The sequence below is a fragment of the Oenanthe melanoleuca genome, chromosome 2, assembly GCF_029582105.1.
Source record: "Oenanthe melanoleuca isolate GR-GAL-2019-014 chromosome 2, OMel1.0, whole genome shotgun sequence".
Classification (NCBI taxonomy): Eukaryota; Metazoa; Chordata; class Aves; order Passeriformes; family Muscicapidae; genus Oenanthe; species Oenanthe melanoleuca.
Window position 1 is genome coordinate 19,086,115 of NC_079335.1, and position 24,857 is coordinate 19,110,971.

At 37.2% G+C, this 24,857-nt stretch overlaps 1 protein-coding gene and 1 long non-coding RNA gene across 4 annotated transcripts in view; one reads left to right on the forward strand and one right to left on the reverse strand.

Annotated features, from left to right (window-relative positions):
• Window positions 1–24,857, reverse strand: part of ZFPM2 (zinc finger protein, FOG family member 2) — a 302,873-nt gene that overhangs the window by 151,394 nt on the left and 126,622 nt on the right. For 2 of the 3 annotated variants that reach the window (XM_056483930.1, XM_056483928.1), the window contains one exon: window positions 5,922–6,040. In XM_056483930.1, the coding sequence (XP_056339905.1) occupies window positions 5,922–6,040 (119 nt within the window). Of the gene's footprint in view, window positions 1–5,921; window positions 6,041–7,190; window positions 7,244–24,857 lie in introns of those variants that run through there. The other variant, XM_056483931.1, reaches the window with a different exon arrangement.
• Window positions 7,480–23,119, forward strand: LOC130249289 (uncharacterized). Its single transcript, XR_008839772.1, has 4 exons — window positions 7,480–7,751; window positions 8,927–9,370; window positions 12,920–13,032; window positions 22,126–23,119. It is a non-coding gene; the product is annotated as an uncharacterized LOC130249289 (long non-coding RNA).

The following is a 24,857-nucleotide window of genomic DNA, read 5'->3' on the forward strand; positions in this document are numbered from 1 at the left end:
TTTTGTCATTTTATTCTCCTAAAGTACATGTCTATGTAAATAGGAGAACACTTGGTAAAGGGTGAAGTAATTTGAGGTGACCTCTTCTCAATAATCATTGTGGATGGTTATGATGACATCTTGACATGCCTCAATATTCTTTTAAATATTTCAGTTTGTAGGAAGGCCTCAAGTTGTGCCAGAGGAGGTTTACACTAGATATAAGGAAAAGTTTCTTTACTTTGGAACAGGCTGCTCAGAGAAGTGAAGGAATCACCATCCCCAAGGTGTTCAAGACATTTGAATGTGTTACATGGGGACACCATGCAGAGGTGAACACAGCACTGATTTTAGGACAGCACATGATGTCACCCAACAGCTACATGCTGATGTGCTGTGCAGGTGTTGGGATTGGCTGCTTAGAGCCATAGAATCATTAAGGGTGGAAAACACCTCACAGTGCTGCTACAATAACATCTGCTCATGTTTGGGATGGAAGGAAGTGACCTTCAACTTGTTCAAAACATGGAGAGGCTGACAGTAACAGTAGTAAAAATGAGAAAGAAATGCTTTTATAGTCACTTGAAATATTTAAAGGTATAAAAGTAGTATAACAAAAATGAGAATCAAGGTTCATTACTCAGTACACTATTTTTGGTAACTAAATATAAAAATGTCTCTGTGCTATTAAGAGCCAAATTCTCCATTTGCAATTAAATATCTAAAGATAAACTCTACCTTATCCCTTTCCATGTTTGAATAGAAGAAAAAGAAACTAAAGATTGACAACAGCCTTACTACGGACAGGCTCCTGCCTCTCTGTAGCCATGCAGCATCTCCAGCAAAAGTCCCCAGAAAACCCTCGTGCTGCAACTCTGGAGATTAAAAGTTACTGTGTACTACAGACATGAGGTTTCTGACCCAAAGTGACCAGCCACAGCTTAGTGAGTGAATAACTTTACTGCATATTGAACCTTGGCTCCTCAGTCCCTCACACCCCACCCAGTCAAACAGTTCCATGAGCCTATCTAGCAGAGATGTCACTTTGGTGTTGAACCTCCCAGATCCCATTTAAGGGTCCCTGCTGTGTCCCACTGCTTGCCTGGCCAGCCCTGCACATTCTCCTCCCGTGGATTCTCTTCACAGCCACACTGAATCCTCTTTTCCTTATCAGGCTCCTACAGGCCTGCCCCGCATGCTCCTCCCTGCAACAAGGAGATGAGAATGGCGAGCCGAATACAGCTGATGATTGTTCTGCTTCACAAAACCCTGCCATGGGCACAGATTAACACCAAAAACTAGATGGCAGCAGCCAAGGGAAGAGGGCTCTTGGAATGCCTCCACCCCACTGCCGGGGCGACCCCCGCTCCGCATCCGTCGTGGGCCGCGCAGGGCCGGGCGGCTTTTGCTTCCATGGGCCTCGTTCCCATCAAGCTGCCCCTCAAACAGGGAAAATATGCACAGCTGGAAAAGCAAGTGAACAGATTTTTTCTTAACTAGGTTGCCTTGAATTTAGATCTGCTTACACCCAGCAGCTCTTCTTTCAGTGGTCTGTATGTCCAGTCTAGGAGGTCTTCTGCTTTTTTCACCTGCATGGTCATGTTAGACTCGGCATTTGTGCAAACCCATTTTCCTGTTAAAGACAGGAGTCACAAACTAGAGTATGATGCACCAAAATATATTTCTATTTGTGGGTATCCATGAACTACTGAATTTACTGTGATGCAGCAAGACATAGATTTGGAGTCTTCATGGTCAAATTGTGCTGTCTTCCACTCTACAGCTGAGCTCTCACCAGCTGTAGACAGCCAGTAGTATTGTTCAAACTCTTCACAGGTCTGTTTGTCTAAACAGTGAAATTATATTATATCTCAAGTAGAATTTGGGGACATGTAGACACGTTCCTTTTCTAGGCTTGAAAAGATATTTCTATGCATTTAATTTTCTAGGGACTACCCAAATATCATGGAACAGTAGATGGAAAATGAAAGTAGTGGAAGGAAATGGAAGGCAGTAAACTTCATGCCCAATTGTGCTGATAGATACAAATTACTTGTGCAGCTGAGAGCAGAGGAATTTCAGTAGTTTGGCAAAATTACAGGAATAGATATTTAAAAGTATCTAAATATCACTTTAAATATAATAGGCATCCACAAATATTTAAGAATGATATAAGAAGTTCTTAAGGTCAAACTGAAATAAAACTTAAATGCCTAGGCAAGTTTTAAGATCCAAGATTCACTTGCTAAAAACAATGTCTCAAGATTTTCTGCTGGCTGCATGCAGATTGTTTCATCAACAGTAATGGTAATAATAGCATATATTATTTCATCATGTAATTGTATGCAATTCATGACTATTGGCTAAACTCCTAGATGAGAAAAATTAAGAACTTATTAGTCATTGAGCTCTTTCAAGTCCACCTTTAGTTTGAGTATTCTTCAGTCCTGATGTGGATCTTGCTCTACCATATTTCCCAACAGTGCTGTAACACTGTTGATGATATCAACACCTGCTATTTCTATTGCAATTGTGAACAGCATTAAAATAACTTTTGTTCAAGGTACCCAATCTTCCACTACTCTGAGATGTGTACTGCTAACATATTTCAAGACAGAAACTTGAAAGATTTAAAATATAATTGACATCTGGCACGGTGACTCAATTAAATACCGTGCTGAATTAATTAACTTGCTCTGTCTCATGAGCCAACAGCAGCAGGACCACATTTAGCAATGCTGCACTGTTGGAAACAAGAAGCACTTCAACAGGATATTATATGTACAGGCTGCATTCAGTGCAGAGTGCAAGGGGAATAAGGAAACTCTGAATGTTACAGCTTGAATTAATCCTGTGAGGCACTGTCACATTGCAAACACTAGACAGTACAGTCAGGTAAGATACTTCTAGTCAGACACAAACATTATTTCCCAATAAAGATAGCAGTTGCAAAAATTATGATATTTACTCACATGGGTGTCCCTGAATTTTTCTTTCCTTTTCTCACTATCCAAAAAAAAATCCACATAAAAAAGATTTTCTAAAAATTTGGTGTTTATAGCAGTGCAATATTTGAGGTTCTCATTCAGAAAAGAAATAAACCTGTTTTCAGTTGCTCATGTGAAAGTTTGATTGAATTCTAGAGATGTGAGGCTCTACCCAAATGAGATTCCCAAAACAGATATAAATAACCTAAGAATCCCAACTCCCCTGATGAACAACAGAGAACATGTACAGTAGTGAGATAAATAATCAAATGTGTCAAAAAACCATTAAAAACTCAGAATCATTTTAAGAGAAAAAAAGAAAAGATAAAAGAAAACCATGTAGAAGCTGATGCTGAAGCTTTGTTGCTTTAACAGCATATTAAAGTTGCATCAAAAGGTTTGTATTTCTTCACACAGCATTTTAAAGTAACAAATGTAGTATTACAGGAAACATCTGGTATCTGGGAAAAAGAAAAAAATACTTAAAATCTGAGAATAACTCGGGTTGGAAGACATCTCTGTAGGTCATCCAGTCCAAAGTCCTGCTCAAAGCAGGGCAAACTTCAAAGTCTAATGCAACTTCGAAGTTAAATCAGATTGCCCAAGATAATACCTTGACTTTTTCAATGGATGGAGCTTCTCAGGGGACAAAACAATATTTCTGAGGACTAAAATTCTGTTTACAGGAACTTTTTCAGATTCCCAAATGTGTCTATATTTATAGGCAAAACAAAAGTAAAATTTTTCAAGTGTTAGTAAAAATAGACTTTGTGATTTTTAATTTGACAATAAAAAATTATCTTTCCAGTTTAATGAGAAAAAAGTCCTGAAGATTTTCATTGCACAACTCTGTGAACTACACTGAGAAAGCTGTTCTATCCCATTACAATAAAAAAATTTTAAATCAATTGTGCATCCTGCTCAATTAATTAAACCCACTATCTTAGCTAAATGTTTTTGATGTAGCAATAGTGGTATTTGTCCAAATTTAAAAAGCAGTAACAGACCTTAAAACATTCCTGAGCTATTAAGGGAGAAGCAGGTTCCTGCTAGGGCTGAGGTTATTCTAAAACATCACCAAAAAAAAAAAAAAAAAAAAAAAAAAAAAAAAAAAAAAAAAAAAAAAATTTTATGATTGGCTGCTGACATGTTGCAAATGCATCTCAAGAATATCTGATAAAATGAATTTTGTAGAGAAGGGACAATCAATATCATCTACCATACTTAAACATTATCTTCATGTTGTATATACCTGATAAAGTGGTACAAGTGGGTAAAACCAAACTAGCATTTCTCTATAGTATGGATATTCTGGACAGATTCTGAGCTACAATGGGACTAAGGTTTCTGTTTTGTGAAAACTGATGAAATTAGTTATACTGGGATTTAGAAAATTATTTGAGTTACAGGTCAACATATGTCATATATAACATATGACTTTTTATGAAAAATATTTTGAGAATGATGACAGGTCAATATTAAAATAGATAAAGAAATAAAAATTAAATGGATGGAGAAAATAAGACAAGCTCAATTTTTCCAGTTTTTCCTTTGTAACAATAAGGTGCTTTGACTCTGCAGTACTTCTGAAAATCTATTCTTTATTCAGGTGCCTGAATGGGAAATCTGATCTGGATTGGGAATACTGAACTCTTGGAAATTTAGACAAAGTTTCCATGCCACTTTCTGTAACATTTCTTAGCACCATTTGATTAATAAATTATACTAAAGAGTACAAAACAGTATGATTTTAAATGTCTGCTATGCACTAGATCTATACTATACTGGGTACTCAGAAAAATACTTCACTCAAATTTTAATATGCATATTTACAGAAAGTAACATGCATCCTACCCTGCAACCCTTAGAAAGGGAACTCCATTGAATAGGCATAGGTTCTCCAGGGAGGAGATGAAGACAATCAATTTCTTCCTTTTCCTCCCCTGTCCACATAATCCCTCTCTCACACTGTCCCAGATGATACATCAGCCACTCCATGCTCCTCACTCTCTTCAGGTCCTCCAAGGGCAGCACAATCCCCAGGGCTGGAGAACACTGGGAAGCTCAGTTTCTCCATTTGCAGGGCAGATGTGTGCACCCCAAATGTCTGTAATCCCCTCCTGAGAAACCATCCCACACGTCTTTATGCTAAATACAATCAGTGCAAGGTCTGTAACAGCAAACAGTGATCCAGATGCAGATAATGGTTCTTCAGAAGTATCCCACAGGGCAATGCAACGTTCCAAGACTGTTTAAACCCTTCTAGAGATATTAGTTGTTTCCTTCCTGATATTTTCAGAAAATTAATCTGAACTATACACAAATAATATTGAAGCTCAGACTTAAAACCAACACAAACAAAGATGAAATTAAGACCTAGAAATGACATGATTTTCAGTGCAGTGAAGTGAGATCAGCAAAGCATTACTTTTAAGGAAAATGGTCCACATACTTTCTGCAATCTGAATAAAAAATGAGGCTAATTGAGAATATATTATATGACAGGTATCTTTTGATGCTTTTCAAAAAAATATGAATTTGATGGAAGATGTTCAGTTACATTAAGGCAAATTTAATTAATTTTATCCTAAAATAATGTAGTTATTTGGTTTTTATACCTTTCTTTTTATATAAATTGAGTATTCAGCAATTAATACTATGAAAAATTTTAAAAGCCACGAAAAAAATCAGATATTACCACTGAAACACAACACCTTGGCTCAGCAAACAAGGAAGTGACATTTCCCTTCAGCAAAAGAACAAGTTAAACACTATTAACCTGTGCTCCAAATAACTTCATGTGGATGGTTGCCACAGATGAAGAATTGGAAAAGAGCCAGGTACCACTGTCCGTTCCAGCTAACAATGGCTGTTCCCAAATGCTCTGTCTGAGGAGCAGTCCAGGCTATTCCCCGAGGAGCCACACGCGGTACAACGCGCGGAGCATCTACGTACCAAGGTGTTGTTATTCAGATCCATCTTCCCAGTGAAAGGCCCCCATGTTGTTCCAACAGGAAGCTGCTGCCGGCTCTGAATCTTGCGCTCCCCGTCTTTCTGGACCACCTCCAACTCTCCTGCAAACAAAGACAACAAGCAGTGTTGAGAGCACTTTCACAACCACCACCTCTGCCTTTGTGCCGGTGTTCTGAGGAGCGGCAGAACGAGAATTAATTGTGCTTGTCTGAAAACAACAACTGATCTTGTCATCCTGCAAAAGGAAAACAAACCTTTTTCACTTATAATTATATTCAAATTTGGTTCAGGAAGTTCCATTCCCTTCTTGCATCTTTTCACACACATTAGAGTTTGAAAGCAATTTTAGTCAGAACAGCATTCCATAAGAGTTCTTAAGAAGTGCTGAGGAGGGGGGAAATGGCAGCTGAATAGAGTCCAATAACAGCCACACCTGGTGCATTAATCTCCTTGATGCATTTTGCTGCACAAGATCACATGTGGAAGAATGCAGCACCTAAAATTTTGAGAAAAACAGCAAACAACCATAAAAAATTCACAACACCTCCAAGATACTACTAAAAGCATTTACTGCAATTACAAAAAGGATTTTGAACTGAGATTTTACAAGCAATAACATTTCAGAATGAGTAAAAAATAATTTTAATTGTTGGCCTAATGTTACAAGACAAAATAAGTAAAAGAAATGAGGAAGCTGTATGATGATTTTTTTTCTTAGTGCATAATGATTTTTACTGTATGATATATTTTTTAAAATAAATTTTATTTTTTAAATCAAAGACTTCAGAATTCACACTTAAAAGAGAAATTTTTGCTTTAGCTCACCTTAACTTTTCTGGATTTTCCAGCAAAGAGAAATAGTAACACAACTGATCATTCTCATGGAGGGAAACATAAAATTCAGCCACGACCTTTCCTACCTCATATTTTTTTCACTTTATTTCAAGATGAAAAAAATAGTCCAGACAACTCTTCTTTGAAAGCAGTGTCGTCAGTAAGATTATTTTTTACAACAAATGTCTCATTTAAAAATACAGCAACAGTTATATTCATATACACAATTTCTAACACTATTCTCTAAATAAATTCTGCTTTCAGACTTTCACCGGGATGCAACGGAACAAGGACAGGCTGGTCTATACTTTTCCTCTTAGATGCTTGACTGCTTTTTTCCATGCTCTTGCACTTCCAAGCTTTGCCCTTCCTGAAGGTAGGCAAAAATTCTGTGTTCCCAGGAGCAGCAGAGCTCACCTCAAGTTTGGTGAAGCCATGATTTTTCATGATCTGTTTTCCATGACTGCTAAAGCCCCTTGCTCCCTTTCCATACCAAACAGATGCAACAGTGATTCCTGTCTTTTGCATCAACACATCTCAACAACTCCACCCCAAATAAAGATAACGCTTTTCCACAAACAGAGCAAGGTCCAACTGTGCAAGGAGTCAATTTGTCCCAGATTTAGAGCTCGTGGTTGTTGTGAAATGAACCTTGGGCTGAAGGAAGTGAGTAACTCCTCCTGGCTCACAGGCAGCCTCAGACTTCCCTGAGCTAAACATTCCCCTGGATGTCTGGATTTACATTGCACTCAGGCTGCAAAGCTTTTCCTTGTCCACAGGGGTTAATCTTGACCATCTTCCAAATAGAAGAATTGGCTCCAGCTTCCATTTTCAAGCACAGAAATCTAAATTTCACCTCTGAGTGTTGCAGATTACAAAACTACTCTACGTAAAATCGTGCATCAGATCCTTCCTGCAAACTGGAACAAATCTAGGAAATAGAGCTGTATCGGTTTACAAAAGCTTCTCTGGATGTGGGTGAGTCCTCATCATGCCAGTGTTATGACATTTTATAAGGCAGTATGTGAGCAGGAAAGCTTATGGATTAATTATATCTAATTTACACATGTGACATATATGCATCCAAACAGAAAAAAACAACACATCCAAACAACCATAAAAGCATTTTTTTCCTTCTCACAGTCGCATTGTTACAAATTGTATTAGCTTCAAAAAATCTCTTTATATGTTAATTATGGAAGAGAGAAATTGCAAAGTAACATGTTTATCACTTAGCCATACTGCAGCATTTTCTCTCTACATAGAGATGAAAACTGCAGCATTTGCTTGCTTTTACACACTAAAAAACAGCCACGTCTATGGACATGTCACATTTAACTGATACCAGAGGAATCATGAGAATCTTTGAAAACCCTTTTAAAAAATAATTCAGCCTCCCTTTCTGCCACTGACATTTTTCATTTGAAAAGGGTTCAGACACAGTCAAACAGTGACTCCTTATCTGTACCTGTGGATTTACAAGCAGGCCTGTCTTTTAATGGATTAAGAACGACAAACTTAGGGCAGATCAACCAGTGATATCCAAAAAGCTACCAAAGTTTTAAGGTACACATCATTACACATTATATTTTAAATAAAATTAATAACATGAATCATACCTGATAAGCAGTTCAGATTTGAGGCAAGCATAAGAACAAGCATTTTTTTCCAAACATAATTTTTCCCTTCTGTGGATAATTAAATAAGTTACTATAGATCCTCTCTCTTACTCTCTTTTGTTACAGTTCCAAGCTGTGGTTCAAGCAATATTCAATATATATGAATACTTTGAAATGTACTGCCTATGGGGCAACATTATGCTGAATTGCACTGAAACTGTTGTGCTTCCCCATGCACTTAGAACACCATGAAAGAGAAGTAGATTGCAGACAGGGTAGCAAAATATTTTGATGCAAAACCTTTCTTCTTCTTTTCACTGCAGTTCTCCAAAACAGATACATTTTTCTCTTGTCACCATGACCAGCAGCCATTTTAATGCTATGGGTGAATGTCAGAGTTGGGAAGGACAATCTGCTTGCATTTTTTGGCAAAATGAGACAATCTGGTTATGCATATACATGGTGTGGCACATTACAATTTAGTCCTTGGCAAATATTTTATTTTTTCATCTGAAAATCTTTGGTTTTTTACAGGAAAAAATTAACACTGGCTGCTACTTTTCTACATTCATTTACAACATTCTTCTCCTCTGAAATTTCCTGTTTGGTGAATGGCACCACAACTGCAGCACACAGGGGCTCAGTCTCCCACTTGATGCAGCTGGGGCTGTCCCCTGCTGCCTGCTGACTTCCCGCAGGGATGCTGGTTTAAATGCCATACCTGTGACCTGAAGTAATGTGTGACTTCAAGGGTGTTTGCTGGAAAATGAGAACCTCACCCTGTGACTCTTAATTAAAATGGTTTGAAAAATGTGTCAGCAAGACAAGATTTTCCCCTTCAGCCTCAGAGGAAGTTCAGATGTAAATCTGAAGTGCTCTCTACAGCTACCACCCCCTGCACAACTGCTCAGAATCTTCACAGATTACATCAGGAGAAGGAAGAGGATCTGAGACTTTATTGCTGTATCACCACTCACAGTAAGTGTAAAGACTCAGCTGGTACTGACTCTTCACACACACTTGTCCATGGAAATTCCAACATGTGGGGAGGAAAAAAAAACCAGAAAGGATCAAAAACTGCTGCAGCTTCCTTTAATCCATGCTCAAACCCAAAGGAAGCAGAAAATTCTGTGCCAAACACTGTTAGGCGCTTCGAGTAATCAGCAATCGCAACAGACCATCTCAGTACTGCATGCAACCTTCCTTCACATAACAGCAAATTATAACACAGCTCCTTCCTACCCCTGCAATAAAATATGTCATACACTCCTAATTTCCACACAAATAGAGAAGCAGTTTTACTCTCTTCATTCTAGACTTGCCAGCTCCACAATTGAAAAGGACAGCAAGAAGCATGACAGAAGCTGCAATAAGAAATATAAGTAGAGAGGAAGTGATGCTCTGCTTTTAGTTTTTATGAGTAAGGTAAAAAATTACTTAAGAGACATTCCACGTAGTGACATTTAATTGCCCATTCCTTGCTATGGAGTAAGTGTTTTTTGCTTTTTCTTCCCCCCACCCCCTCCCTCCCCCCCAGCTTGTTCTTCAGGAACACACTTATTTCCAGCTTGCTGAGTAAGTTTATACAAAATATTTGAGACACATAGTATGGGCTAATCAATTTTGGTAAAAGATAATGCTGTTAGTGCTGTGGGCTGTTTCTCTTATCTTGTTGATGTAGCATACTTTTAAAGTCTGTGATTACTCAAAGACTTATGATAGCTGCACTGTAAAAGAAGCCTCAAGTCATGACTCACTAGTACAGCTATAAAACATCCCATGGCTTTTAAGATACTAGGCCACCTTGGTGAATAGAAAACCAGAATGAAAGGACTCAATTTAGGATTCTTTTCATACATGCATATGTTGTTTCATGCATGCCACACAGGGTTTTCATTAAACAGAAGGTAAAGAGGTCCCTTTAGTTTTGCATTCTTTTACAGCACAGTCAGGATCATTTAAAAAAACTCTCCAAAAAACACAGAGTACACAGGAATCCAACAAGAGTTTTTGGCCCTTAGCAGAAATTTGACCAAGTCTGACTATCAGAAAAATTCAACCATATATAGTGTTTCTGAAACAAAATAATACTGGCTTTCACCCACCTACCTACATTCTGGAATAAAAAACAAAGGAGTATATATCTGAAGGTGAATGAGGAACAGCTTTTATGGAACATAAGGAGAACTACATTCAGAAAAACCTGTATCCAGATTCATAAGCATTTAACACTTCTAAGCAAGTCACTGATAGCTTTGGGCAGTAGTTGTTTGGTTGTTTTTTTGTTGTTTTTTTTTTAATTGAAACTAGTTTTCTAAGTGGAGTTGGTTCAAAACAATGAGTAAGCTCTTCCTCTGCTATAATTAGAGATTGGTTATTTGATATCATGGGGCTCTACCAATTTCCACAAGCAAATGGCTCCTTCTTTGCATATTTCTAGTCCACAGCCACCTGTCTCTCTAATGAGTATTTTTGCATGGCAGAGAAATTGTGTATGTTGTAGTTTCAAAACAGGACTGCTCTGAAGTCAGAGTGAGCTAGTTAAAAACACTGTCAGAAATTCTTAAGTGCTGCCCAACCCAGAACCCAGTATCTGCCTGCCATCCTATATGCACTGGAAGAATCTGCAATTAATATTTGATTGCTTCCATTATAACAAACTAACACGTGTATATCTGCACACAGCAACACACTGATAGTGGAGAACTACCCCATTTCCACTTCTGTGATTCTTAATAAGGTAGCTCCAATATTCAGGGTTCACACACTTGTTTGGCAGACATAAACTGCATTATTGAGATACTTCCTGTAAATTCTCCTGCCTCAATTTTCAAGTCTCTGAGACATAACACACACTAAACTACAGTTTTGAACATAAACTTGAAATACGACATTCTCTATTCAAGTACTCCAGTCAAACCCTGATAAATCAGGCTGGCCATGCAGTGATCTTATCCCTTCTGACTCTTTAATAAATCGAACCTTGTAAGTTCATGCTGTTGGAAGTTGTCACTAAATGAAATTGTGACCTTATCCGATGCGTGAACTTATCCTGCTGACAACTACATTTATTGTACGGATAAGCATAAGGGGAAAAAAGAGGCTTTCGATAATTGTGATCTTACCCATATGCAACTCTAACAGATGGGATCTTTTTGATGTTCCATTTAATGATTTGTCTATGATGAGCCTCTACTCAAAGAAAAAATAAATGTTCTTCATAGGTAAGTGGTAGGGGAACTGGTAAGCGGCATGAAAAGTGCACAAAGAGGAGTGGCTGACAGCAGAGAGTCAAAAGCTATTAGCTTAACACAAAGAGCTTTGAATTAGCTGGTAATTGCACTGGAAAAGATAACATAATGGAAATGGTCAAACAGTAACATTCCCTTTCCACAGGACACATTCAATAGCCCAAAACCCTGAAACAAATAACTGTGCCACTAAGGCAGTAACCCAAAATGTCAGTGCTATGGCACTTCATGGTGAAGGAATAAATGAATGAATGAATGAGCAAACCCTCTTCCAGCACTGACTAGATGCTTGCCTCTGCTACTGTGGAAGAGTGCTGGTAACATATAATTCATAGAATCATCAAATAGTTTTTGGAATATGGTTGGAAGGGACCCTTAAAGGTAATCTAGTCCTACCTTCCTTCACCAAGCAGGGACATCTTTGATTAGATCAGGTCATTCACAGCCTTGTTCAATCTGACCTTGAATGTTTTTGGGTTGTCATCTACCACCTCTCTGGGCAACCTGTTCCAGTGTTTCACCACCTTCAATTTAAAAATCCCTGAAAATGGTAAAGCATCTCACATTATTGTGGTTGTCAGGGAATACATAATGTTACCTAATCCTCACAGTGGACAAACCCATTACCCATTCTGCAGTCAGTAAGCAGACTCCAGAGTGAGAAGACCTGGGGGGTGTCAGGGCACAGTCTGATTTGCAGCACTACAAGTCTACTGGGGGATACAGAAATTGTAGTTATCTTACTAGAAAGACACATACGTACGAGACAAACTCACACTGAGTCCAAGCAGTAATGGACTAAATTACAGTCAATCTTTGAAAGAAATTTTATCATTTGCTTTGCTATGAAAACAGCAGTCTCAATGGTCTTGGCAAAACCAGAGGTTATTTAGGTTGCCTACAAGCAAAGGCAAAACTTAATTTTGCTTCCCAAAAGATGGGGCAGGACAGTGTTAGGACAAGAAATATAGAAGGAGGAACATATTTGGGACTGAAAACTGAGAAAACAACTCTGGATTGGAGTCACCTTGGAGGGAGGGTTGCTATTCTGCTGCCACTGAGGTGGTGGAGGGTTTCTGAATATAGCAGCCTTTTTTCTTTCCTGAAGTTATTACCACCCACAAGCAAATCCTTCCCCCAGCCTTGATCCTTCCTGTACACATTCCACTTAAAGAACGGAGTTAACCAAACCTCTTAGCCATGAGGGAAGCAGACACAAGAATAGGCCACAGGTACTTATGGCTCTAACTGACTGATCTCCTCTGCCTTTGCTCAGAAGCAGGTCCAGATAGCAAAGACCATGCAGGAGAAGCTGCCACAAGCTGCTTCATGCCTAACTCAGCTGCCTAACATCTGACAATGCTCCCACAAGGCAGCTGTGCACTCCAGGTAAGGATGACAAATGAAAAGCCTTCTCTGTTTTCTGTAACAAAAAAACTTGCTGCTCCCTACCTTTCTTTAGAGCCCTGAAAGTCAGAAGCAGAGTTTCTTTATCTCTTCTACCTGCTGCTAGTACTGCAAATGGCAGAGTGCAGGTGCTATCCTTATCTGCAACAGCACTGTCCTACAGCAGGCAATAAAGGGAAGGAAGGAATATTGTGAAAGTGAGGATAGGGAAAGCCTAGGCAAAGATTTTCAGAGAAAAAAAGACCACATAAGGATGGGGGGCGGGGGGGTGGGGGTGGTGCTGGGGACAGAAATAAATTTCAGAAACAAAGCAAGAGAGAGGAAGTCAGGAAAAGCCATTTGAAGACTCCAGTTGGGTCTGATCAGGACACAAAAAAAAACCTGGAAAAAGAGGATCATAAGATATTCAAGAAAATTGCAATGCAAAAAACTTGCCAGAGTGAGAGAAGAAACATCCATCTCCAAATCTGAAACACAAGAGAAGTGCATGAGTTCCCATTTAGAATTAAAATGCAAACACTACTATTCTTTTTCAGCCAAGGCATCTGTGTTATTACAGCGCTCAATTCGAAATCTAAACCACTAAAATAAAATATACTTATTCTAATATCTAATTTCTCAGCTGAATCTTGGCTAAACTGAAAAACTGAAGTGAGTCTACACTACACCCAGTGATGTGATTTCACCTGACATTTGGTCAAACCCCATTCCTACAGCTAAGCAGCCAGATCACCATGTTTGCCATAAAAATTTTTTGAGAAAAATTTTCATTGCTGGTTATTTAGTTTACACCAGGCTCCAGCTATGCCCATGACACTGACTGGTTGACATGAACTAGGGTATGGGCACACAAACTGCTCCAGATTTTCAGCTGAAATGCAGAACCAATTTCATTGATGCCAAGGTGCACTTGCAGCACATAGTTTTCAGAGATTATAGTTTCAAAATAAGAGACTGACACTTCAAATTCAAAGATTCTCTATTTGTAGATGCGTTTGAGATTTTTAGCACTCTATTTGTATTCAGTTACTTACATAAAATACAAAAGAAATAAGTTTTATAGTCCCTCACAAAAGTCTTATAGTACCTTACACTCCTGTAATCTACAGAATTTAGTAGGAATACAGGATCACATCCCAGATTAGAAAAAATATAGACCAATGGTGTTGAACAGATTCTGCACCAATTTGAAATATCAATGCAACTTCTACATTTGGGCAGAACTGGAATGGAGGGCAATTAATTGAAAAAATGTTAATAGCACATAAATTGAGTAGATACTAAAGAAATGGAAATGGCTAACTATATAATAATTTTTTGTCACATATGCCATCAAAACATTTTTTAAGGTTTAACATGAACTAAAAGCACTGTATTTTCCCCAAGTCAGAAAGGAGGGAGTACCTGATGAACATGGTTCTAGAATTTCATTCACTTTTTAGATTTTTATACAGCTCTATAGACTTCTCTTTTATTTGGAATGCTTCACTGAATTTACAGAAACAAAAGAAAAAAAAGAGACAGAAGTAGAAAGAAAAATACATTTACTCAAGATATGCTAATAATGCTAAAGGTTTGTTTCACTTGCTTCAGAGTCAAGTTCCACATAATACAGCAAATACTGTGTTTATATCAGCATCTGCTCTCAGATAGATGCAAAATAAACCCAGCCATCATGGCAAAATCCTGATCCTGCAATGAAATAAGAAGAAAAGATATTTAGTTTTCAAGTTTACTAATTACAAGGACAATTTAGCCCTCTGTTTTCTAACTCCATATCTCATAAAAGAATAAAATTTTTTGTTGTTTTTCTCAATAGTTTTCCATCTTTGTGTTGCTCAAAAGGTTTGATACCACCTCCATGTGTTGAGGTAAACCTGAAGTAGAAGCACTTGCAAAAACACAGAAAAAAAATCCCCACAGACATCCAGTGTAGCTAAAGAGCTCTCCCTGAGTTCTCTGTGAGAGGAATACTGCAAACTGCATTCTCCCATGGACAGTCCATGGTGGCAAACATGATTCCCAGTTCTACTGTAACACTGCACACACCCATTAGGCTGAGCAGGTTCGTCATCCCAGCTACTTGTAGGTGGCACAGCTGTGCTCCCTTTCCATCAAAATACACAGGATACTGAAATGCCAGGCTTGGCAAGAGCAGGCTGACAATATTACTGAAGGTTTTCTTGATAAGATCATCATCTGTTTATGGATACTCCTGGGTATGCTCCCTTTCCTCAGCAGAGTAACAGTAGTCCCTGATAAATGTCCCTTTGTGTGCAGATTCACCTGATATATGCAAAAAACATTTCAGTTCTGAGTCTGTCTGCTTTTTATTTACTTCATATAGCTGAAATACACTTAGAGGTTTGTGAAGCACTGTATGTAAAACAATAGAAAGTGGGCACAACTGAAAATGCAGCTTACATAACTCAGACTGAAGTATTTTCTGAAATACATGCTATTCTGCATGGGAGAAAATTAAACATTTCACCATCACCTACATCAATCTTTCTTCCCTAGAAATTTTTTTAATACTTTTAGCTGGAAGATGCTCACTGTTTTCTTTTTTAATTTTATTTTCAACAGTATTATTTAAACAAGTATATATGCTATTTATATAAAATAAATCACAGACATATGCATGCACAGACATGTACCCAGTATTGTTGGATTTCTTTTTTACTTGGAAAAAAAAGACAAATATCAATGCAGCCTGTGTTGCCAGTGAATGTAAAAAGCTACTGAAGTTAACGAAGTATGAAGACTGAAGTATTAATATTTATGTAATGAAATATATTACATGAGCAAAAATGTTTTGAAAAGTATTCTTTTTAACTCTGAAAGCAAAGCAATGAGATCATCTGTGACCATATCTGTGGTGCCTTCTCAGTTTACAGTACTTCTGCTTAGAGATAGAAGGATCTATTTTCATCTCTCATTTGTGTAACAGCAGATAAGTTATTTGCTTTCTATCAGATATGCATACTCAGAGCTATGAAGCCACTGCTTACTAGCTAAAAGTATGTGAGCCAAAGTGCCCAAATGTCTTGCAAAATAAGCAGATGCTTTAAAATTATTTTCCTATTTCCTTTCAATATTTCCAACAAAATTCTGAGCACAAATAAAAAGACAAAAACCTCAAGAAAGATTCAAATTTGTCAGTATTTAGTGTAACCATCGAAAAGATCTAGTTATTTTTGAGATTAGGAAAGTAAGAGGGAGACAGGGACAAAGGGAGATTGAATGCTATGCTCCACTGCATGCATGCAATATATAGTCACATCCATTATAAATACAATTTATATGAAAAGCAACATTATTATAAATAGAGATAAATGTAGTATAACTATAATGTACAATATCAAGATTCAAATTAATAATTCCTTTGCACTTGCTGAGGATGGCCATGCATAGCAGACACATGGCTCTGCACTGCTCCAGCACTCATGAGTTATGTGCTTATCTACATCTTCTATGATCAAGTACCAGCAGTGACCAGCACAGCTCTGTGACACAGGAACTGACTGCTGGGCTTGGACACGGACCAGAGAACCCTTCAGTGCCTCAGCCTGTACTATCACTCTGCTTTCACATGCACCTACATCTTAGCATAGCCAAGACTTTGAAGCTGATATAAGAGTGATGCTCACTTATACAGCAGACTTGTAACTTTGAGTGAAATAAACCCTTGAACAGAGATTGAGCACAAGTCCTGTGCACTGCCTAAATCCTACTCTAAGGCTTACATAAGACTTAAGTAGAGTACTGGTCTTGTGGCAGCTTTCTGTACAGGAATGATCTTGACCTTCATATGAGTAAGTCTCAGGGACATCATGTGTGTAAAGGATATCCCAAATTGCTTTGCCTTACCACCTCCCTTCCACAAGGGCAGGCTTTGAACATCCCATTGCTGCTTGGGCAGATGCAGAGACTGGGGAGCCTGAAGAGCCACGACTGGCACATGTTCTGTGGCACTAGGATGTAGACAGACTGACTTTCTCCTGAAGAATGACCTCTTGAGACTGACTCTTCACAGCTTACACTATAACTCTGTAAACCATGACTGGGAACAAGTCCACATACTCCATGGCCTTATTAGAAATTTCAGCCTAAATAAGAGACTCAGAGTCTCAGAGGAAGGCAGGGCTAGTGACAGGAGCCCTAACTTTCCCTGACAGTTGCAATCACTGCTTCTGAAAACACAATACTTAAAATACACTCACGATTTTGAAGAAGTAGGAAAGTATTTCTGGCAAAGAGTAGTCATGAAACAGGCAGTGTCAATATAATTCAAAATATATCTGGGTGACAGAATTATTTTGTCATTAAACCCTTAAAGCTGTACCTATATTATGATGTTTTAAAAATACTAATGTCAATTTTTAGCTGCTTCCTATTATCCTGCAATGGTGACTTACTGTAAGAATATAAGAAGCATAGCCTAATATTAAGTATATAGAGTTAAAAAGGATGAGTATATACGAAATGATCATATTGAAAAATACGTTTGGAATCTTTATTTCCCTGATAATAAAATCAGCACTTTACAAAATCATATGTAATAGAATAAAAATTCCCCTAAAAATATCAGCTCCTCTATACCTCTCCATTAAAAAATCACATGCATCAATGCAAAGACAAAATTTCTATTTTAACTGTGACAATCCCTTTGATGTACATAAATACTTTTCACCTTAACAATTCCTTTTTGATAGGCACAGACAAATTGCTGTAAAAGGATTCTTTGTGAAAGACAGTTTGATTCTACCATTTTTCCCCCCATATGTTTTCATCTCAATTAACAAATTACATTAACAGGATACACAATGCATTAGCTTAAAAGGAATAGAATATCTATTCACAAACAAATCCTACTTTTACATAACCAACGTTGCAGTTACTGGTCTAAAAAACTCAAGCCTTTCAGCATCAGAAAAAACTTGAACTTCCATACAGGAGCTGGGGCTACCCTTTTTTATATTCCAGTACCTATATAAAAGTCCAGTACCAGTTTCCTACTCATCTGCTGTCCCTTGGACACTTCTTCCTTGGACAGTTCAGCTGCCACTTGCCCTCCCCCTATTGCCCTCTGTGGCCTCAGTGTTCCTCCTCAGTACTGTGCTGTACCCAAGCTCTCAGTGACTGCCTCCAACAATGTCCAGAAGCAAATGTCAGAAAAGACACAGGCAGTAAGGCACATATGCTCTCCCTCACACAACTGACTTGTAACTTTCTGTCTTTCCCCTATTGATAACAAATCATCTGCCAGTCAAGCCTAAGCTGAAACTAGAAACTTTCAAGTTACAGCAAAAGTATTAAGTTCATTAATCATTAAGCATAATGAAATAAAAGAAAACTCCATATTTGTAAACTTCATACTGACTTAAAGAGAATAAACATGAAAGTATTGGAGGAAATAATACTATACCTGGAGGAAAATTGCATACTATGCTCTATACAAGTTCTATATGTTTTCACACTTTTTGTAAACATTTATAAGTATGTTAGAATTCTAAATCAATAATGTAATTTCATATAAAACAAAATCTTTATGGCTAGATTGTAACATTAGCACCTTCACTTATTAATATGTGAAAATATATGTATAAATAAACCCACACAGCTCACAAAGTCTTCCAATGTGCCAAATATAGCCATGACATGCTTTTGGTATTTCTATATGCTTATGTTGTCTTCTCCTCTTGACAGCTAATAAAAAATACTGGAAATTACTTTATTAAATGAGAGACAGATATTCAGAAGACAGTACCAAAGAAACTCCTATAAACAAGTAGCTCAAGCCTTTGCAAGTACTTTCTCATGCATATCATAATAACAGTTCAAAGAAACTATCAAATAAAGAAGATGCACAGATTTCAGAAAAGGCCAGTCTTGCAGCAAACATTTAGGTTATAATCTTTGAAAGATCAGGGCTCAGTAAATTGGATCTAAGCCTACCTCCTATGGGACATCCAATATCACTCATAATCTCTCTGTAACTCTGGAAGTAATAACAATTCCTTTCTCCAACCTTTTATTGGCCTCTCTTTAAATAGCATGCAATCCAGAGTGGGGACTGTAACTGTGTTTGCATATAGACATACATATAAAAATGTAAAAGAGATACACAGAGATAGATAGATAGATAGATAGATAGATAGATAGATAGATAGAAGATAGATAGATAGATAGATAGATAGATAGATAGATAGATAGATAGAAGATAGATAGATAGTAGATAGATAGATAGAAGAAGATAGATAGAAGATAGATAGATAGATAGATAGAAGATAGATAGATAGATGATAGATAGATAGATAGATAGACAGACAGATAATCTACATAGTATCATAGTATCTAGGACAAAAGGATCTGTGTCTGTAGAAACCAACAGCTTCTACGTGATACTGTAATCCACACGGCAAAAAAATAACATATCTTGGCATTCTGAAAGGAATGCCCTTTTCAAATATTCTCATCTTTTTTTGTCTCTGGCAAGTAGGCTTGCAAGTGGGGGTTGATTATGTTTCTGATATGTACTCCATATCACCTTTTGGAGCAGTTAAACAAAGCTCAGACCCTGAACTCTCTGAATAACAGGAAGAGACAATCAGAGAGAAAGACTGGTTTCAAATTTAGTACTTGATGTTTGAGGTCTTTGCTTTAATTTGATTTTGGAATTTATCTTAATCCAAACACTGCATGCTTTCACTCTTGAAATTATTACAATCAACAAATTTAGGTAGGTGAGAACATATTTATTTATATATTGCTTTTTATCTCTTAGATACACTCAAAAAATAGGAAACCCTTTGAAATGCTGAGTTCAGTTGTTCCAAAATATTACAGGTAACACGAGAAAGCAAACCACTCACTCCCTTCTTACCTGCCACCAAAGTACACAGAAAACACCTTTTCTAATTTATTGCCATCTTCCTAGAAATATTTACGCCAATTAAAACACTTTTAATTTGAGTGGCAGCTAACTCTTCAGTGCCATTCCAGGACAAATGTGTAATCTGTTTTTACATTCTTGGATCCAAACAGTTTTACAATAATGCATCATTCTTTGACTTTTTTCACAATCACCCATTTAAGCAACTCCTGACAATGAAACATTAGCACTGTATGCAAAAAAAATTGCTATTCCCTCTTGTTTTGCACAAATGAAATAAAACACCCAACAGCAAATCAATGTCTACACTTTTGAATGAGTATAATAATGGTAGGAAGAAGCAGGCAAATCAATATGAAGAGTGTAAGTAGAACCTTTAGTATTGTCAGTCCTTTCTAGTGGCTGTTTACATTTTGCACTTTCATAGAGTACTTAGAAAAACAAAATAATTCTGCTTGAAAGCTACAACACAGACCACACAACTACCATATCAACAGCACACTTCAGTATCCAGAAAGCTTTAAGTATTCTCAGGGAGAAACAGAGGCATCACATCTCACCTGTCCTACACCACGAGAGCTTGGTATAAATAGTGTAGAATTTAAAAGCACTACACAATAAAGATACCAGTGTCTGACAAATCCATTATTTCACTGAGAGGTATGATACTTCCCTCTGAAAGGCAATAAAAAGTAAATTCTGCACTGCACTGTACATAAAGAACAGTTAAAATGAAAAATTTGTTGTATGACAACTCATGTTGTTAACAATATAGGCAGATCAAGATAAGTGGGTGGATTTGGATCATCATCAGAAGACACAAGGCCATATTTGCCAGTCTATTATGTCATGTTTCTTGAATTCATGATCCTAGGAGTGCAATAACTTTTTATGACATGATGGAGAAGTTACATTTTATACATGCTCCAAATACCCAGGCAAGATAAATGAATTAAACTCAGCAACCATACTGTATTTTTTAAATGTTAGTGGGCAATATAGCATATGGATAATTCTGAAGTCTAAAGCATATAAATCATCATAAAATAGCAATGAAAAGCACACTGTGATTGCCAGATGACTTACATCAAATTAATCCCTACCTTTTTAAACCAAAACAGTTGCAAAACATGAGAAATATAAGAAAATGATTGTAAAGAGATTGTTTGTTAAGTCAGTAGGGAGCACAGCACCAAAATCACAGACACTATTTCTGTGCTGATGCTAGACTTGAAATCCTATCCTTTTCCTGAAATGGCTCATCCCATGCAGAAGAGCTATACCATTTTAGAAACAATGGTTATTTATATTTCCTGTCAAACATTTCTACTCAAAACACAGGTAGATTTTAAAAAATTTGCAGAGAATAATTTTTAGACAAAAATATGGTAAAGTTGTTAAAAGATGCCTCAGTTAAAAAAAAAGACAAAACCAACTTTTATTATTTAACCAATTATTAATTTCTTTGATGAAATTGCATTTATCTTTAGTCACTGAAAATGTATACAATATTACACATCCAAACCTATGCTTTAACAATATGCTAATTATACAGTTCAGATGATCTGGAAAGAAATCCATTTTGCACTGATGATATAAGGGAGTGACAGTGCAATTTACATTAAGAAATGTTTTCTCATTTTTCTCAAAAATTGGTTTGCACTCAGCCGGAGAAATCTAAATTCGACCAACAGGCATCCCTCCCTGCTTCTCCATGGTTACAAAATAACATGATAATCTGAATGACGGAAAAGATGCACATAAGAATGGGTTACAAAAACTCCTCTGGACACAGGTACACAGGCAGTGAATGTTTCCTTTTGTAATCTGATTAAACAGACAATTATTGTAAATAACAATATTGTAATGCTAGTAGCAGACAATTCTCAGTGATATTACTTCAAACATTTTGAATTAGGTCTTCCAAATTGTCTAAATTATCCCCCAGGGCAGTTGGCCAGTCGACATTCCTGACTTTATGGGAAGAATTCTAACTGGAGAGGCTAACATAAAGATTCCTCTTTTGCCTAGAGCTTTGCTCACACACCTCTCTTCACTCCAAATTTGACAGTACTGTACTATAGTGTGCTTTTGGCACACATTTTCCTGCCAGTTTAACACCAAACTGTACAGACAGAGCTTGAAAGAGAGTGGTTGGTTCATTGTGATTTTCCTTTTAGTGCTCAAGGGATACAGACTGCACCGACTGGGAGATGGCACATGAGAATCCTGATTCCTGGCACACTGCTCTTCATCAGCCACAGACATCTAAGCACACGGAATTGGAGGGCTAAAAACAGTCTTGATTTATTCATCTGATTCAGAGCTATCTTGCCAGATATATTATGAAAAAATCCATACCCATAATTTATCCTCAGACTGATACATTTCATTACACTGTGGATTCATGGGGAAACACGAAAAAATGAGTTTCTCAAGTTTTTTGGGACTGTGTAGTTTTATAGATATAGCTGCACCAAGGCTGGAATTTAGTCACATTTTATATAATATTTAAACTATACCAATGCATTACAAGGATAAACTAATGCAGTGTAATGATGTGCCATAGATAAGACTAATTAGCATTTTCTTAGAGACAGAGCCTAAAAGAGTCTGGCATTCAGAACTGCAGATCCAGAAATTTTCAAGATTATCAGCAAAAGTGGACAGACAATAAAAAGATCAACAAGGATGGGTGATTTCAGAAAAAGATTACAGACTATCACACCAACCACTTTTTATTTAATAAAGGATGTTTATTTAAATAGTTCAGAGTCAAACTATAACATATTTCCATCAGACAAAAACCCGGCATTTTAGAACGTTAATTCAGGCAACCATTTCTTCTTCAGGATACCATATTCAGGTAACCATTTTCTAGCTTTTATTTGTATTATACACATATTTCTCACAGGGAGAAATAGAACTTGAATGCCAAATTAAAACCAGCATTATTGGAAGACTTAACAATAAGTGTGAAGACAGAAGCGTGTAAGCCTGAGGATAAAATAAATCCATCATAATATAATTCCACAAAATAAAGATGAGGTTAATCTGAAACCTATGAAAATTAATATCAAGATTTTAATTGACCTCAGCAGGTTTCTGCAGCTAGGCATGTTCAGCATGATGGTTCAGTGTAATTTTGTACTGTTTCTAAAGAATGTTCACCCCACCCCCAGTTCAGCCTCCACTCAGCAGTTTATGCATTTCCACTGAAAACTGAAGTGTCTGAAATTACTCTCTGCAGTGATTTCCTTCTTTGCACCAATGTTTTCAAAGGAATTTTTGAATATGCAAAAGCAAGTTTTTACAGTTACTGTTCTTCTTTTAAATAAAAAGAAAGCCATGACGAATGTGCAACTCTGCAGTGATTTTCTCTGGAATATGTTAGGATGAAAAATTGTGGACTCTGGAAAAAAAAAAAATACATAGAGGAAATGAATGGTAATTTCAAACACACAAAAAAATTCACTACACTGGAAAATTTCAATGTTATAAAAATAAGATTTTCGAAACTATATTTTGATTTTCAGATCACTGAAGTACTTCATAACCACAAAATGTTTGTCCAAATTAGGATACTATTGTAGCTGTTTTAATAAAAATTTCTGGAGGAAAGTGCTTGTGGTTTTTGTGCAGAAAAAGTGGTTGGTTTGTTTTCATTTTCTCCAGGAGTTCAGGATGCCAACAGCTTAAAAGCTACTGCCAGCTTAACAGCTCTTTCATTCTTACTCCATCCCACAAAACCTGAAAGCCACCCTCAAGAAAACAGTGAATTTGATCAGTATTTCAACATAAACACTTCACTGTTTCAGGCTGCATAGTTGGAAAAAATATGATAAATTAGACTCAGTATTCATGTCCCTGTTCACTTTCCTGGTACTATCTGCTTGAAGCTAAGGGAAGTCATAATCTTCCAGTTGTTGTATCATACTTCTTTTAATGATACAAAAGCATGTATAAGATCAAGGTAACTACCCATAGTTGTCCTTGTCCCTTTGCTCCCCTCTTTTGTTTTGTTTTGTGTTGTTTAGTTTTTAACAAAGAGAATTGTAAAATGTTTGCAGGAGTAGAAGAGATAATTTTTAAAATCTCCATTTAAAATGAAATGCAATGTTAAAGGTGATGGGAACCTTAGAGACAGCACAAACATTTGAAGTGGCCCTGTCACAGCAATTGCCCTGTGATTCAGGTGTTTGACATCACATACCTGAAAGCCTCCAGCAGCTGCTTTTGGAGGCTTGGCTCTTCTCTTGCACCAGGTCTGTGAAACAGAAGAAGGGAAAAAGATGAATTCCCATCTGTAAGAAGGCCACATCACCTGCATTCAACCTCACAATATTGACACTGTGCACAGACATACAGACAAATGATTACCTGATTCATGTTGTCCAGTTCAGGAAATGTAGGCTGCAGTTGATGTATTTTCTACCTAAAACCTTTCCTTTTGGAATTTCTGCTGCACTACTGGCAGCCCACAACAGAAGAGTATCTGATGTGCTCCATCAAGTGAAATTCCCATTCAGCCTTTTATCTCATGACTGTTGGATCCTGCTCAAGCAATAATACAAAATATCTCTCACCTGCAAACGATTTACAATAACATAATCAATAATGAATTTCCTGTTATCCACTCTACCGTGCAAGAAAGTCGCATTCAATGTGTGGAAATATTTTAAAAGAAGAAATGACAACAAATTCCAGTCATCATGGTTTTTGTATGATTGCTTTCTCTCCTTTCACATATGTTTACACTGACAGCAGTTACACCATGACCATTCAGGAGTTCATTTATTCACCTACCAAAAGGCACTGCTAATAACAGAACATTTTCTAGGGTTCTGCCCAAGGGCTCTGGGGTTTAAACTGCTGTGTTGGCCTTTGCTCACCAATGGAGAAATGTTGCTAC